The sequence below is a fragment of the Notolepis coatsorum genome, assembly GCF_963971535.1.
Source record: "Notolepis coatsorum genome assembly, chromosome: 4".
Classification (NCBI taxonomy): Eukaryota; Metazoa; Chordata; class Actinopteri; order Aulopiformes; family Paralepididae; genus Notolepis; species Notolepis coatsorum.
Genome location: NC_140168.1, coordinates 182,130,386 through 182,147,522, shown reverse-complemented (window position 1 = coordinate 182,147,522; position 17,137 = coordinate 182,130,386). Strand labels below are relative to the sequence as shown.

General features: G+C 44.0%; 1 protein-coding gene across 2 annotated transcripts in view; it reads left to right on the top strand.

Moving 5' to 3' along the window:
* The window catches only part of ttc5 (tetratricopeptide repeat domain 5), a 41,699-nt gene that overhangs the window by 196 nt on the left and 24,366 nt on the right, over positions 1 to 17,137 (top strand). Inside the window, exons 2-4 of one of the 2 annotated variants that reach the window (XM_084312737.1) lie at positions 681 to 813; positions 1,980 to 2,191; positions 2,845 to 2,977. In XM_084312737.1, coding sequence (XP_084168863.1) covers positions 681 to 813; positions 1,980 to 2,191; positions 2,845 to 2,977 — 478 coding nt within the window. Of the gene's footprint in view, positions 1 to 680; positions 814 to 1,940; positions 2,192 to 2,844; positions 2,978 to 17,137 lie in introns of both variants that reach the window. The other variant, XM_084312736.1, reaches the window with a different exon arrangement.

Below are 17,137 nucleotides of genomic sequence, written 5' to 3'. Positions count from 1 at the left end.
CCTTAACAATTGTGTGTATTGAGCCGTACTGTATTGTACCCATTCTGCAATCTGTTAAATAAAGTTTTCATTCATTCGTTCATTCATGTTATGTTTAAAGTAATCTCTGCTGCCTCTGATTGCTTGTTTGCTTGCTAGCCCGTCTCCAAAACGAGCCGTTACTATAACAACTGGCAGCAACTGTCATGTTAATCGACCACGTCAGGTTCTGCCTCGATTCCTGCGTTGAGCTACATAATTAAGAGTCGTATATATGGACCTGTACCGCTAAGCTCGGGTGGACCATCTTTCTTTTGCATTCAACTACCTGCCATGCGAGTGGAAAGTGGAATGCATCATTTGCCAAACCAGCCATCTTAGCCATGCTTGCATCTTACTTCTTGCCGAGTCATTTCAAAGCCATTTTGCATTAACTGTCCCAGTTTTGAGCCAGGGGATGATGAAGGTGCAGGGTGGATATGGGGCCTAACTCTGTGTGCCAGATGATGATGATGATGATGATGATGAAGGTGCAGGGTGAATATGCATAAAGGACCTGAATCTGCAGTACCCCATGACATGCCTTTAGTCTATTTTTGGAATCTATGTACCACTCTCTGTTGTTAACGCATTCCTCTCTGTTGTCTCTCTGTTGTTACCCCCCCCCCCCCACACACACACACACACACACATTACTCCAGGAGCTTGTGGACGAACTGTATAGTTTTAGGGATCATTACTTTGAGGCTCGCGGTGTGGAGGAGGCTGGGAGGAAACAGGACGATGTTGCACAGCAGATGGAGATGACACTACAGAGGCTGGCGCAGAAAGAAGGTGAGTCTTGATTTAGAGTTAAGTTGAGCCTTTTATTAATCCCCTTGGGGAAATTCGTCCTCTGCATTTGACCCATCCTAACTATTTAGGAGCAGTGGGCACTGGGCAGCCACACTGTTACCACACATAGTGCGGCGCCCGGGGACCAACTCTAGTTGTAATGCCAGCACCTTGGTCAAGGGCAATGGCAGGAAAGCTTTTTGGGGGGGGGGTCCGGGAGGAAACCGGAAACCCATGCAAACACTGGGAGAACATGCAAATTCCTGACATGTCAGGGTTTGAAATCAGGACCTTCTTGCAGTGAGGCAACACTTGCTAACCACTGTGCTGCAAGATCGCCTGTGAGATTGAAAACGAGGCGTTTGTCTAACATTTACAGTGATGTCGAATGATTAATGTGCACTAGGGGCAACAGTGGCTCGGGAGGTAGAGCGGTCGTCTGGTAATCCGTAGGTTCCCGATTCGATTCCCGCTTCTCCTGGGAAGTGTGTCAAAGTGTCCTTGAGCAAGACACTTAAGTACCCCTAACTGCTCCCGATGAGCTGGTCTGCACCTTGCATGGTCCACCGTCGGTATGTGAGTGAATGGGTAAAAATTATTTTGGATAAAAGCATTATAATAAATGCACCATTTACTTGTCCCTGTAAAAAATACAATCTGAAATACATTTATAAAAAAAAAAAAAAAAAAAAAAGTATTCCACCTCTCAAGGCTGAGGAATGTATGGTTGACTTGTCTCCTCCTCACTATCTACATCTCCCCATTGTGACTGAAGTAGATTTAATCAGTCAATTTAAAATCAACGAGGGAGGGTTTGTTTTTGGCATATTTCATGAAAACCACAAATGTTTATTTAAAATCCAGAATCCTGTACAGGCTGTTTTCTTAAACCATGGGCCGAGACCGTAGATCACAGGCGTTCTCCTGGTGGCTCCCCAAAGGACTGCAGTAGTATGTTTGCAATTATGTCTTAATAAGCCTGGGTCCTGCGACGAGAAAAGTCAAATATAGTCCGTGAGGAAGAACAGAATAACCAGCATTTCCAAATTCATCTACAGGCAGAAACCTGCGTTTGTTGCTGATGTTTTGTATATTATCATTAATCTGAAAAGTATTCCTCTGACCAGACCGAGGTGTTTCGGTGCCGTTTCGTCCATCTCCTCCAGAGGTATTTAAACACAACGCAGAGTTTCTGCTCCAGAAGGGCCGATGTCTGAACGTAGCTTCGGCCTTCAGTGCCACGGCGGAGGAGTACCTCTCCAGGGCTGTGAAGCTGGAGCCCGGCCTGGTGGAAGGCTGGAACACCCTGGGGGAGCAGTACTGGAAGAAAGGAGACCTGACCGCCGCCAAGGACTGCTTCACCGGCGCCCTGCAGCAGGTAGACATCTTCCTCCTAGGTACTCATGCGTCTATACTTTCCGTAGCCGCATTTCTGCAGGACGCTCTCTGATTGGCCACTGACTGACGCTCTCTGATTGGCCACTGACATGTTTGCCCAATCGCGTGAAGAGCTGTGTCTTTGCCCATTTCCACGTCGAACAGCCTGCAAACTACCTGGTGTTCTATCGCCATGCTCTAAGACAAACTCTAACCTTAACCAACTTCGAAAGAGTGCCTAAGCTTAACCGTCGAAAGAACTTGCCGTCACGCTCTAAGACAAACTCTAACCTTAACCTACTTCGAAAGAGTGCCTAAGCCTAACCAGTGTAGAAACTGACATCGGCCAATCAGAGAGCGTCCTGCAGAAATGCGGCTACGGAAAGTATAGACGCGGTACTCATACACACACGAGGCCGACGTTGAGGACCATTTAGACTCAACCACTTAATTACATGCTTATTCCCCACAGTTTGTATTTAATTGGGATTGGGCCTTGGGTGTTTCTGTCTCCTATCCTGCAGAGTAAGGACAAGGTGTCCCTGTCTCTCTCTCTCTCTGTCTCCTACCTTGCGAGTAACAAGGTGTCCCTGTCTCCTACCTTGCAGAGTAACAACAAGGTGTCTCTCTATCTCTCTGTCTCCTACCTTGCAGAGTAACAACAAGGTGTCTCTGCGCAGCCTATCCATGGTGCTGAGACAACTGCCAGGTTGTGGAGATGTGATGAAGAGTGTGGACATGGCCAGGCAGGCCGTACAGCTGGACGTCACAGATGGAACCTCCTGGTGTGAGTAGTGGGGCCGGGGGGCCATGGGGGGGGGGGGGGGGGGGGGGGGGGGTAGGCTGGAGAAGTAAAGGCTCCCGCAGAGACCTAAACATTTCTAACCGCGCGGACGTCCGCGTCGCTCACCGGTGTCACACAAAAGGCTGCTTGGCGAGTTGGTTGACATCGACCTGCATTAACACTTTGATTACCAGCAATGCGGTGCGCCTTACCACTGTTGAATGCCACCACTCACTTCAATGATAGCGCTCTAAACGCATAAACTATGTCTTAAATTATGGCTATGTGTCTAATCTGCCCGTCGCTTATCAATGACTTGTTTGCAGTCAACATTGTCGAAACGGATTGTTTTTTAATCGGTTCATTTCCGTTTTATAGCATTTTGAAAAGCCCTCGTTTTCTTGAAAGTTTCAGGAAAATATAAAGATTCCGTGATAAACGGCATTTACTGGAATATTCTGGAATACACAAAAAACTCATTTTTAGGCCTATTTATGAATCGTTTTCAAATAAACGCTAGATTATCGATATGTGTACTTATGCACGCTAGAGAAGCGACCTGAAACATCTATTCTCTCATTTCCTGATCAGCGCGCGCACACACACACACACACACACATGGGGCAAACGCTGATATATAGGTGAAAACAGATCCGATTACCCCAAGACTGGTAAAATAGATTCCTTACCTCGTATCAGATGTTCTCCAAAAAGATTATTCCAATTCCTGATCGCCATTCCAAATATCGATCGCGTTTATTGATTAAGCGCTGGGTACTGTAAATATGTATTCCACGTTGTTTTCCGGCTCGGCAATCACTTCGGTCTCTTCAGATGACTTGCCGGATAAGTAAAATGAGGAAACTGGACACCCCCCCCCCCCCCCCCCCCCATCAGTCTAATCCAATGGGGTGCAGTTACACAGGGAGAGACGATAGGGGGCGGTATTTTCCCAATGGAGCTCAGAGAGAGTCTGCAGCACTAGCGTGAGGCTCGATTGATGAAATATTAATTCAAATCGCTAATAATAATAAAAAACGACAAACAAACGCAATATAGTGTTGCTGGCATTCAACTGGCGGCATGAACTAACGACTTATAGCGTCCGTGGCACTCAAAGTGTTAAATATGACACCGGTCTGCATTTTACTCTGAACACTCACTCCGTGCCAAGAGAGTAGGGCAGGATCTATGGGTAGGATTGAGCAGGTAAATAAAAATTATTACTATCGCTAATCGTTATCCATTCCGATTCATATACATTTTGACCATGTATTTTTTTCATCATCTGAAGAAACTTGAGAAGTTTGAATGGCTTTTCTAAATGAAAAGTGTAAACGGCGCGCAAGGATAGTGGGAAATGTAGTAAACTGGCACGAGAAATGTAGGAAATTGGTACGCGGTGGTACACTCGACTATGAAAACTCAAATGACTGGAGTCAACATGTCGCGCGGAGTCCGGTCTGCTCACAGTACGCCCGACTCTGTGAGCCTTAAGACATGAGCTTAATTGCAAAATAGCTATACGTGTGTAAAACCTGCAGTGCAAAACAAAAACAACCTACCTGGTCGGCAACATTGTTGTAAACCTTGAAGCAGAGACACTATATACTATTAACGTCTAACGTTAGCTCCCATCATCAGTGCTACTGACGGGGTCCACTGACCGCCTCTGTAAAACAGCAAGGTGTATGCAACTTTTATATGTTCCTTGTGAAACAGGCATGTGTTTTACAATGATGAATGAAAGTCCCCATTATTAGGCTCCTCAAATATTGCCAAAAAAAATTAAAATAAAAAACATCAAGTAATAACCAACCAGGGGATGCTGCTGCATATTTATGCTCTGTCATCTTTGAGATGGTGAGATGTTTGAGATGCGGAGATCCTCAGTTGGTGCTGTGTGAGGTCACGACATGTAAGCCAATGAAAACGAAGGATGATGGCGGATGATAAGTGAAGTGAAGGGATTAGGAAGTGAAGGTTGGGTAGCGGATGATAAGTGAAGGGATTAGGAAGTGAAGGTTGGGTAGTGGATGATAAGTGAAGGAATTATGAAGTGAAGGTTGGTAGCATATTACCGTAATTCAGAAGGTGATTAGCCCAACTACGTGTGTATTAAAACGGTTAGCTGTGCCAATCAGAATAGAGTATTCACCCAGGCCCAGGCCCTGACTGGCCATCGGGAGCACCGGGAGTTTTCCCGGTGGCCTGGCCTGCACAGATAAAAATAAAATAAAAATAAATATTATTAATTTTAAATTTTTTTTTGCCAGGCCATTGTTTCTAGTTGCGGCGCGGCGCGATAGTTAGATAACCTAGGTGGGTGGGGAACAACCAGGATTTCACTGTCTGCGACAGAGTTGGAGAACTATCTGACTCTCTCTCCCTCACGCGGATCACACACACACAATGGAGCCGTGCTGCCGCTTGTGCTTGGTGGAGGCGGGACCAGGCAATACAACTGATTGACAGCGGAGGCGGCGAATGGAATGGCAGATGGCACACTCCCACTTTTCTGAAAGGAGTTGTTAAATCTGACATTACAAAAAACAATAAATCTGACATTACAAAAAACAATATGTTGTGGTTATGATTGGGGCTGAAGTTGAATAAACAATTTATGAAAGAGAGTCAAAATAATTCCAAGATAATTCAAAGATTACACACCTTTGCCACATTGGCTACAAACATAATCACTACAAAGTTATCAAAAAAATAAGAATCTGATCAGACACAAGGGTTAAGTTGTTGTTCCCTTTCTAATTTCCTCAAAAACATCTAGTCTAGTTAATGTGATCAATATTATTTGACAATTGATGCTTTTTGTTGGAAATTTCAGTCAGTGAGCTCATACTTTGAGCTCATTTTATAGTTAAAATGATTGAGACAACGCAATCTTCTGTCTTCGTTGTGCATGCATGTGTGTGCTCACCACACACGATACATGTGTCACTATTCTGGCAGTGGCTACTGTTATTATAGTATTGTAATGAAAGGTCTGTTATTTAATGTTTGTGTAAAGGGCTATTTTAACTGTTGATGGGTAGTGCATCAGTAAATTGAATATGGTATTGTGCTCTTGCTCTGTTTGAATAGGTGGAGAGAGTGGTTAACTGTATTATAATAGTAAATAGAAAAATATGTTGTGCTCTTGCTTTTTTCTTTTTGAAGGTGGAGAGAGTAGGATTGCTAGTGCCACAACAGTTTTATTTGAAGTTCATAACAGTACATTTCTAAGCAATTGTTGGCTCATTAGTTTGTGATTCATATGCACTAAAATTCACCACCTTAAAAAGTGGCCTGATTGGGGCTATATTTCGTGCTATATCTCCCGGTATGAATTATTTCCCCAGTCCGGCCCTGCCCAGGCCCTGGTATAATTAATGATAATGACCCGTTATTTGATTACAATTGCCTCTTTGTTTGCCTACCAAGAAGTCTGCGATTGAATCCTAGGAATAATCAAGTGATAACCCATGACCGGCCGTGATATATGGAAATATAATTGGAAACGGAGGGTAGCAACTGCTTTAGCTGTGATGTATAACAGACGGCCGTGATATATGGAAATATAATTGGAAACGGAGGGTAGCAACTGCTTTAGCTGTGATGTATAACAGACATTTACATTTAGCTGACTCTTTTAGTCAAGAATTGCTCTGCTGAAAAACATCTTATCTACAATACATATCAAAATGACTTTCAAAATATATATTATGAACACATTGAGTGCCATGCCCCTTCCGGGAAGTGACCTGGGCCCTGTTCCTCGTACCTGGCTAACTGAGTTAGCCGGATCATTTTCAGGATAACTTGACTGTACTGCACATGTACTGGGACTGCCCACCAGTTAAGATATTCTGGAAAGATGTGACTCAACAATTATCAAAACTCTTATCTTGGAATATACCTGTACACCCCTCTGTATTACTATTGAATGATGTTTTTGAGTTTGCAGTACATCCACAGCTAACGAGATTGGTTTTATCGGGTATCACAGTAGCTAAAAAGTTGATCGCATCACGCTGGTTTCAACCGGAAAAAATTTGCCGGAAAGTTTGGTTTCTTACATATCTCGATGTGATTTATCAAGAAATATCTACAGCAAGAATTCTGGGTCTCAATGAATCCAAAATGACAATGTGGTTAGAAGTGGTGGAGAGAATAAAAGCTAGCTTATAATGGTAGTGTCAGGTTAGGAGCGAGGGATAATGGAGGTACTATCCAAAGAGGGGTCCGGGAGGGGGGGGGTTCGAGCTGGAGCATGTGTGTGTAGGTTTTTAGATAACAGGTATTAGGGGTATATCCTGTATAAGACATTGGTATAAATGGTAATTTCGTTGGATATACACTGTGTATTAATGCTTGTGTATCTTATCGTGTGTTGTCATGTTTGTTTATATGTGTGTTTAAAAAATAATAAAAAAATAAAATACAAAAAAAAAGGATAACTTGACTTAAACTAGACCTTTCGGTTCACCGACGTGTGATTTTCTAAATCACTATGGCAACAGATCAAAAAGTTTGAACCTGGTCGAGGGCAGGGTTTAGTTCAGTTAGCTGGATAAACTGCATGGCCACGCCCTCGCAAAGAAATGCCAGCTCCCTTCCTGAAATAATTCTCAGTCTAGATCCCATTATACCATTCTGAATTATGTTTTTGTGCTTCGTTTTTCTAGAGGGGGCTTTTGAAATGTAAAATAATATACCTAAAATGCTGATAATGAATTTACTTTGTCCTAAATAATGCACGTCATATATACAGCGCTTGTGAGGTGCGATATACACACTGTGGTTATTTTAATAACGTCGGAGCATTGCAAATGTGAATCCCGCTGGGATGTTTTTAATGAATGAAACCTATCCGGCATTTAGCTCTGATTAGTTTCATATTCTCGGCTGTGGATGTATTTGAGCCCGGATTGTGTTTCATTCAAGCATAAATTGAAGCGTCTTCATGCGTGGATTGTGGATATGAATTACGACGAATCTGAATATGTGGATTGTTGAATTGTATCACTGTCAGTCACACGTTATTGTGATATTGTAACTGGGATTAAAATGTTTGAGGAGATGCGCTGTTTGATTTGATGACGTGACTTGAGAAAATGAATGAGCAATTGCAGGCCTTTTGATTTTTTCATGAATGAATTTGAGAAAATGCATTTATCTGTTCAAGCACTGTTAGTGTTATCTGATGAAGAACAAGAAGGTGATTAACATGACTGGTGTCACTGGTATAAACCAAAGGTTAATCAATTCAATGCATGTATGGATGATGTCCAAAACAGATTAAAACCTGATTAATAGTGAAACTGTATAGCCTCCCTCCAAGCCTCTCTGACACGTTATTTCGGGGGTCGCGCCTTGAAAACTTTGGGAACCATGTATTTATATAGTACATGATGCCTAAGCACATACAGTACAGATATCCTCATAAGTATCTATTAATTCGTATCAATTAGATACTCTTTGGGCTTGTTTTTGTCTTACTTATTCTGAAAGAGTTTAACTAATTATTTTCGCTAGCAAGATCTCATTTGATTATTCATTCCATTAAGCCTACTGCCAGCAGGCACATTTAAAGAAATATAATCTGATTGATTGGGGTAATGAGGGACTTAAAATTAGCCTATAGATCAGGGGTCAGCAACCTTTTTGACATGGAGTGCCTGTTTGAAATATAGTTGTAACTAGTGTGCCTCAACAATATTCCATGCATCGTAATTTTCTTTTCTCATAATCAGGTCTTTTTAATGAAATTTTTTACATTATTACATCATTATTGTTATTGTTATTATTAACAATATTATTATGATGGTTGTATCAACCCTACATCTGAGTTGGGGGGGGGGATGCAATGCAGACAAACAGCTGCATACAGTGCGACCATTTCACTCACATTTGCCCATTCATTTTTGGACACATCACACACCATTGGTGTGTGTACTGTACGTGTGCTGTCATAGCTCCACCTACAGGCCTAATGGAGAACACCAGGATGTGAATGGAGGGTGAATGTGAGGTATATCGTGTAAATAAGTTTTGATTGATCGCAAGACTACACTGTAAAAAAATATATAATAATAAGTTACCAGAACTTAAAAATATTGAGTTCAGTTACTGTGCATTAAGGTTTTCAGTTTTCAAACCATAATAAGTTAACAGAAAAATAAGTACACAACCACATTATTTCAACCTAATAAAACTATGTTTATTGTCATTGTTTTAAGAACACAAGTTGACTTGGTAATACTCACATTTTGAGTAAAAAAAAATTGCTTTTAACATGTGCAATGTTCAATGAAATAGAAAAATAAATAATACAATTTGTTGATTAATCCCACTGGTCACAATGGTGACCATAATAATGTTTTTGTTATAAGGCTCTGCAAATGTTACTGAATGATGTAGCCATTTCCAGCTAAATTGAAATAATAAACAAATAAAGGGTCTCAATTAAATATGTGGTAGTAAAAAGAACCTGTGGGAGGATTTCAACAAGATAAATGCGACAACAGTGAAAAATATTTCACTAATATTAAAAAAAAAATATATAATAAAATATATATATATATAATTTTCATTTATTTATTTTTTATTTTTTTAAATGCTGCCCCCTGTGCCTATGCAAATGCCCCCGCGTGCCTATGCAGGCACGCGTGCCTAGGGTTGCCTACCCCTGCTATAGATTATGCATTTAACTTGTCGGCGAGGCTATTGAGCCGTACTGTATTGTACCCATTCTGCAATCTGTTAATAAAGTTTTCAATCAATCAATCAATGCCGTTAGAAAATCAGGATTTCTGCGATCGACACGTCACCTGCTGTCTTTTCAGGTGAGGCGGCCACGCGCAATTATCCTGAGTATCAAGTCTGGTTCGAATTAACGAGACTGAATCAGCGTTCGAGGAACAGGGAAAGCCCGGATTCAAACATCGGGTTAATTGAATCTGGATAATGGGACCTTTGATCGACATAGTTGAACCAGGCACGGGGAATAGGGCCCTGGCCTTGCCGTCCATTAACCCCATGTAAACGTAGTTGTAGTTTGTAGAGCTAAACCTATATTTTATAGTATAGCTGGGTCTAATAACGGCGTCGAGTGTCAGTGAGTTGCTTCCAGTCAACGTGCAAAAAACGGATAATTTTTTCATCCGTACATTTCCGTTTGATACCGTTTTGAATAGGAATATAGTTTGGGTGCTTCTGAGTCATTCCAGGAAAAAGACGCGAAAACAGCCCCCCCCTCCTGCACCCAACGGCACAGCCACACACATAAAACACAGAGACAGCGTTGATCGGGGTAGAAGTAGAAATAAATATCAGATCAACTATCAAATTTATATATAGTGTTCTTACCTTGTATCTGATGTAATGCAAAAAAAAGAATCCAATTATCTGATCGCCATTCCAGTTATCCTCAGCGATCCTGTCTCCGACGTTGTTGGGCATTGCACCATGAACGGGCGGGCGGGGTCAGTTGTCCAAACCATCCCTACAAGCGTGTGTTTTGCCGGAGTGTTTAGGACCCGCCCCTACGCCGCAGCTAGAGAAAATAAACTACCCCGTTCTTAATGGAGTGCAATAATGGCCGAAGGCGTTAGAGGGCGGTATAAGACCGTCTGCCAGCTCAGACACACTCGGAACAGTATGCACAAGGTGCCCCGCTGAATTATGAATGGCAATAGCGATTTAAAAGAAATACCGTGAGAAAAACGTAGATCTACGTTTCCGGCACCGGATGTGTTAAGAGATATCTTGCAAACTTGTCAAGTATGTAACTGTTATCTGTATTATTATTTTTTTGACTGGAATGTTAGATTTGATTTTATAATGTGAATTTGCATTCATTAAAAAATAATTGCTTTATTTTTATTTTTAGTTGTACATTTGTATTGTATTTGTTTTGTCCAGGATCCCAGGAATACTAGAGGCTCTTTCATGTGTCTCTAATGGGGATCCTTTAATAAACATAAACATACATCTCTGGAAGCTAAGGGTCAGTGGCATTGTTTGTCAAATAGTGTCGAACTTGAGTGTTACACTCTTGAGTGCATAGTAGTGTAGACATTATTAGCATGATAGGTAGTAGTATAGTAGTAACAAGTCAAGTCAAGAGTTTTATTTGTCACGGCATACAGTGAAATGCGGGAGGTCATGCCCGCAGCGATTGTGCAATAATACAAGTAATAAAAAAGGAATAAGAATAAGACATTTGTGCAATAATACAAGTAATAAGAATAAGACAACAGGTATAATGTACATAAAGTTTACAAAAGCATGGTAAAAGACATGCTAAGATCCTGCGATAGTGCAATACAATGTTAGCTACGGATGAGGCACTGGGTCTTCTGTACACTACTATACAATGCTATACTATACAATAGGGCTGGGCGATAAAACGATAACGATAACTATCGCGATAAATTATTTCCTCGAAATAAACATGAAACGTGGTCGCAAAGTTTCGATATATCGATTTTCCAAGCTTGGATATGAGCACACGCACTAACAACCAATCAGTGAAGGAGATGGCCGACAGCGAAGGAGACCCGCGGTGCACCTCTGGGTAGAGAGGTAGGACTCTAGTAGTAAACAAGGCTGGCTAGGATCATTAGCTTGCACGCCGCTATTTTATAGTTTACGTGCGGAGTGGGTGTGTGGCGTGAATTCTGAGGCCACGGTTAGAGTAGTGTGGGGTATGCGGTGGACGTCGTTGCAATGTATTGGGGCGGAACGGAGTATTTTAGGGTGATAGTACATTGGAAACAAGGCTGGCTAGGATAATTAGCTTGCACGCCGCTATTTTATAGTTTACGTGCGGAGTGAGTGTGTGGCGTGAATTCTGAGGCCACGGTTAGAGTAGTGTGGGGTATGCGGTGGACGCCGTTGCAATGTATTGTGGCGGAACGGAGTATTTTAGGGACATGGGATACACCGCTTGCTCTGGCTAACTGTTAGTTCCATTCTTATAAGTGGCGGTAGGTTGCCCCCTGGTGGAATATAATAATCTATGCACTGGTGCGTAGAAGAACGTGCGCGGACTGATGACGACGTCAACTCGAGACATTCGCAGCAGCAAAACAAGTCTATTAATAGCCCGTCCATCGGCGCCTCAAATCACCGCCGACTCGACACATGAAAATTCCTCCACACTGGAAAGCCGTAAATCCACTTGCTGGCTCTATCCACAGCAAACCGGAAGGCTTGGCACCTTGGTTGAGAAATGCAGGCTCCAGTCTTGGTTGTTGAGTCCATCCGTTCAGTCCTGTTCAGTCCTGTTCAAGTTACTACTGCCAGAGAGAGAGAGAATTGTGGGATATATATAGAGACCCAAATGTTCTAGAATGTTCGGTTATGACATCATACGGTGACATCACGAATGTTCCAGAACGTTCTATCATGACGTCATACTGTGACCTCACCAAGGTTCTAGAATGTTCTATGTTCGACCATGACATCATACTGTGACATCACAAATGTTCTAGAATGTTCTATTATGACAAATACGCCGGTTCAATGACTTTATCTAAATCCAATCAATATTAAACATTCATATAATACAATAACCTAAATATATAGCTTTGGCTCTTACACCGGCCCCTAATTGTCCTTCTAATCTAGAGACAATTACTAACTACTAAAATACAAGGAGCTAAACCAAACACTATTTTAACTGATAAGTGTCTCTGCTGCTGGATAACCAATACCTGGTGCCAGAGGTCACTAGTACATGGCACACCGTAGGAGAACGGTCTTTACCACCGCCTCATGCAGCTTCTTCACGAAGATCTCAAGCTCTGCTTCCTTTATATTCTCCACAGTGAGGTTGGTCTTCTCCAGGCTTGCATTGAAGATCTCCATCTGTGTCTGTACCTCAGACTGTGTGAGCGAAGCATTCATCTCCTTTCTCTGGCGACCCAGCCTCAGCAGAGTGCTTCTAAGCTTCAGCATCCAACCGGCTGCCTTCTTGAGACGGTTCCAGTTGGAGTAATATTCCAGGAACTGCTGAACTGTGTCAAACTGGTCTTCAGCTGCAGTCGTGCTGACCACGGCGTTCTCTACTTCTGGGTCCTCCGTGGTTAGGTCCCCATGGTGTTCTGGTTTCTGAGGCCCTTCCTCTTCGGGCTTGGTGAGGAATTCCGGCCCCTGTATCCAAGTCTCATTGCGCAGGAATGATTCTACATTGAGTCCTCTCTACGCATTGTCAGCCGAATTTGTTGCAGTATCTACATACCGCCACTGTCCTACTTCTGACGGCTTCAAGATGGTCTCCACTCGATTCGCTCCTGTTCGCCCCTGTAGCAGCTGGTTGTTCAAGGTGGTGCCTTGGAATGATGCCCCACAGTCGAACACCCTGCGGCTCTTCTTCTTCTTGGCATGGTACACGCCATGGTGTGGCAAGTACCAAACGTTTCCATAGCGGCGGCTGAGCTCCTCACTGGGAACCTTGACTGCGTAGCCCTTCGCGATCCAGTCGTCGACGAACACTGAGTAAACGGCGTGGAACTGGGGATTCTTCGTGAACCTCTTCTTTAAAGGGGACATGTACAGGGGAGCTCCAGTAGCTCACCACGTACCGCAAGCGCTATTTCAGCGCCGTGGACAACCGTGCTCGTCACGGATCTGGGGCTTAGCGAGTTCGAATCCCGACTGCAGCCGTGCCTTTCCCAGAGTGTCTTCCCCCCCATCTGAACCCTTTCAGCCTGTTTCTGTCGGTCATCCTTGACCAGTATAAATGTGATAAACACATAAAAGAGCCAGGGGAATGGCCAAAGTTTAAAAAAAAAAAAAAAAAAGGGGACATGTACTGCTATTCCTAGCACTATTTGGGCAACTTTACACACGTTTTTTCTCCCTGCGGCAGCTTGTGTGGGGGGGGGGGGCCTCCCTTCCTCCCCTCTCCCGTGTGGCGCGGCAGGTCCCCCCCCCCCAAGTGCTCCCTCCCTCTCTCTCTCTGTCTCCCTCTCTCCCTCTCTCTCTCTCTCTCCCTCTCTCTCTCTCTCCAGAGTATGCAGAGGTGTCGGGTTTCACTGCCTCGCAGTATGAGGAAGTGGTTTTTCCACTCGCTGTCTAGTCTGCGTGTATCGTCTAGGTAGATTGTGGGCGGGCATTAGCTACAACCACAGAGCCAATCACATCACTGTCTTCTACCCAGAGCCTGAATGACGTGACTCAGGCCTTCAAATCAGGATGGACTAATTTACTGGAGCAGGAAATTATCTGAGCTGAATCAGAGCAATCCGCCAATATGGTATTTAGACACTAAAACACATTGATACTAACTCCTATTACTATAATACAATGCTAGAGACTGAAAAATGACATTTATAGTACATGTCCCCTTTAAGTTGAGAGCTCGCTATTCAGCTACTCTTCTGTTGTTCGGCATCTTGAAGACCGTTCCTCACTGGTAGGCCGATGCTGTAGTGTCCCTCTGTAAGTTTCACGGACTGCGAGACCAGTTCCAGAAACTGGATGTCGTCCCTCGACTTCTCATGCCGGTCGTCTTGACACTCTGGGAAATCGTTCTTGACCTGTTGACTCCAAAGTTCATCTAGCGTGGCCACGGATGTGCAGTTGGACGTGACTTGTATGAGACCACTGGTGGTTTCATGGCCATCTTCTCCTCTGAGGGGGCCATTGACGAACCAGCCCAATCGCGTTCTCACCGCGTATGGCGCTTCTTTCACGCTGGGTACCACCTGCCATGGTTCCATTGCCTCGGGTACGTCAGTCCCGATGAGAAGGCCTATCTCCGCCTGGATCCTCGGTATTTGCACTTCACTGAGATAGGGCCACTTATCGACTTCCTCTTGCAGTGGGATGTTCTGTTTACGAGCAGGTATTGACTTCTGAGAGAAGGTGTTGGGTAGCTCTAGGAAGTGGTCACTATCCAAGCGAAACCAGACACCATCTGGCTGCTCACGACCTGCTCGCCTCCCATGGTCTTTAGCAGGATACTTGTCTTCCTGCCGGTGACGTTAAGCGCTGCCATCAACTTCTCTGTGCCGAAAGCGAGGAACGCGTAGGTAGCCACCATCTTGTTGCCGTTCTTGGCTTTGATGTGGACCGGAACGATAGCCAAGATGCTTTCGACGTTGCCGGCCCCAGTAGCTCTGCAGGTCCTCGTTTCTGCATTGATGCATCCACTGACCATAGAACTAGCTTCGCCCTCTTCTTCCCCGCCCCTGTGCTTGTACGGAAGCTTGGCTGTCATGGCACGCATATTTGATATGCTGTCAAGCTCCTGCATGTACTCCACGTCAGCCATAGCGTTGAGGCATCCAGTGAGATAGAGGCCAAAGGAGTGGAGCGCCTCTCCGTCATCGCACTTGATAGTAGGCCAGTTCAGTGCCTTGTCTACGCCATTGAGATCTTGTATCCATTTCCAAAATGCTTCTTCAAGAGCCTTCTTACCTCGTGATAGCCTCGCTCTGGTTCCATGTGAAGACAACTTCTTATCAACTCTCTTGGCTGCCCATCCGTGTACTGCTCCATGAAGTACAGCCGGTCTCTGTTACTATCTGTCTTGTCCTCCACTCCATGTTCAAAGGCCCTGATGAATAGCCCGTACCCCATAGGGTCTCCCTTGAATATAGGAATCTGTTGAGGGGGCAGAGTAGCATGGGTTTGTTGCTTCACTGGGAAATCCCCCATGGCTCGTTTGGGCTCTTGTTGCTGAGGCTCTTGTTCTTTCTGTGCAGCACCGCCAGGTGCTCTGGAGCTGCTACTGTAAGCAGGTTCTTCTATTTTCGCTACGGCCTGGGCAGTAGGCCTACCCTGCTCGTGAGCTTGTGATACGAAGGGCTTCTTCTTTTCTGTGTAAGAGTTCATTCCATCCCCACGGGACACTCTGAATGAGGCTCGCCGGCCCCGGTGCTCTTTTAGTACTTTGCACTTAGCCTCTGAGGCAGCTAAAGCAGCCTGGATCTGTAACTCCTCTCTCTGCTCTTAGCTTAGCCTCCTGTTCTTCCCTAGCTAAGAGCAGAGCCTCCTGTTCCTCGAGTTGTTGTTTTTGTTTTAGCCGTTTCGCTGAGAGCAGAGCCTCCTGTTCCTCGAGTTGTCGTTTTTGTTTTAGCCGTTTCGCTGAGAGCAGAGCCTCCTGTTCCTTGAGTTGTCGTTTTTGTTTTAGAGCGGAAGCCTGGGTTAGCAACTCGGCCCTCTCTAAGGGCTTGTGTCCATAGTGGAAGTTTTTTCGCGACTGCCGCGGCTCCGCCACTTCCTCGATGTTGATTGGTCGGTCGAAAAAAGTTACCTTGATGAGCGCGCTCCTTTCCAAAAGTTGAACTAGTTTCAACTTTATGCGCTGGGAGCGCTCCGCCCAAAAACGCTGCCGCCGAGAGCGCATAAATGCGAGGCGCGGCGCTGGGAAAAGGAGCGCGCCTGTAGCATAGAAATGAATGACGGAAAGGAGCTGACAACTCATAAAACGTCCGCTATGGACACAAGCCCTAAGTCAGCTTTCAGACGCTGGCTTGCAGATGATGTTCTGGAAAATGTAGTGGATGGTGCTCTAGAGTCTAGACCAGTGTTTCTCAACTGGTGGGTCGCGGGGCCATTTTGAGTGGGTTGCGGATGTGTGTAAAAAAAAAAAAAGAAAAAAAAAATGTTTTTCTTTTATATATATATATATATATATATATTTATAATATATATATATATATATATATATATATATACTTTTTTTTTGCACTACCTATCTTTGTGAAAGTGGCTTCTCAGCTCTGGTCCAGCTGAAGACAAAGCAGAGGAACAGATTGGACATTGAGCATGACCTCAGAGTTGCTTTGTCTCCTCACTCTTGGGGATATCGTATTATTTATTATCATTACATTAAATGCGCCGAATTGGCTGCAGGCTTGCGATTTATTTTTGTCATGTTTATTCAAGTTAGCTATATACGTGGTGTATGTGTGTGTCAGGGCGGTGATCAACTGGCCCCTGCTCCTGTGTGTGTGTGTGTGTGTTAGTTATATGGAAAAGACAGGTTTGGTGCCACTATTCACTCTTATAAAATAACATACCCCATATACTTGGCATAGAACTCTAACCAAAGAGAGAGATCTTATATTCTACTGGTCTAAATAGGCAGTACCTGTCTCTTGAGGTGGTGGACTACAATGAGATTCCAAACAGGGGTTTAGGTATATACAC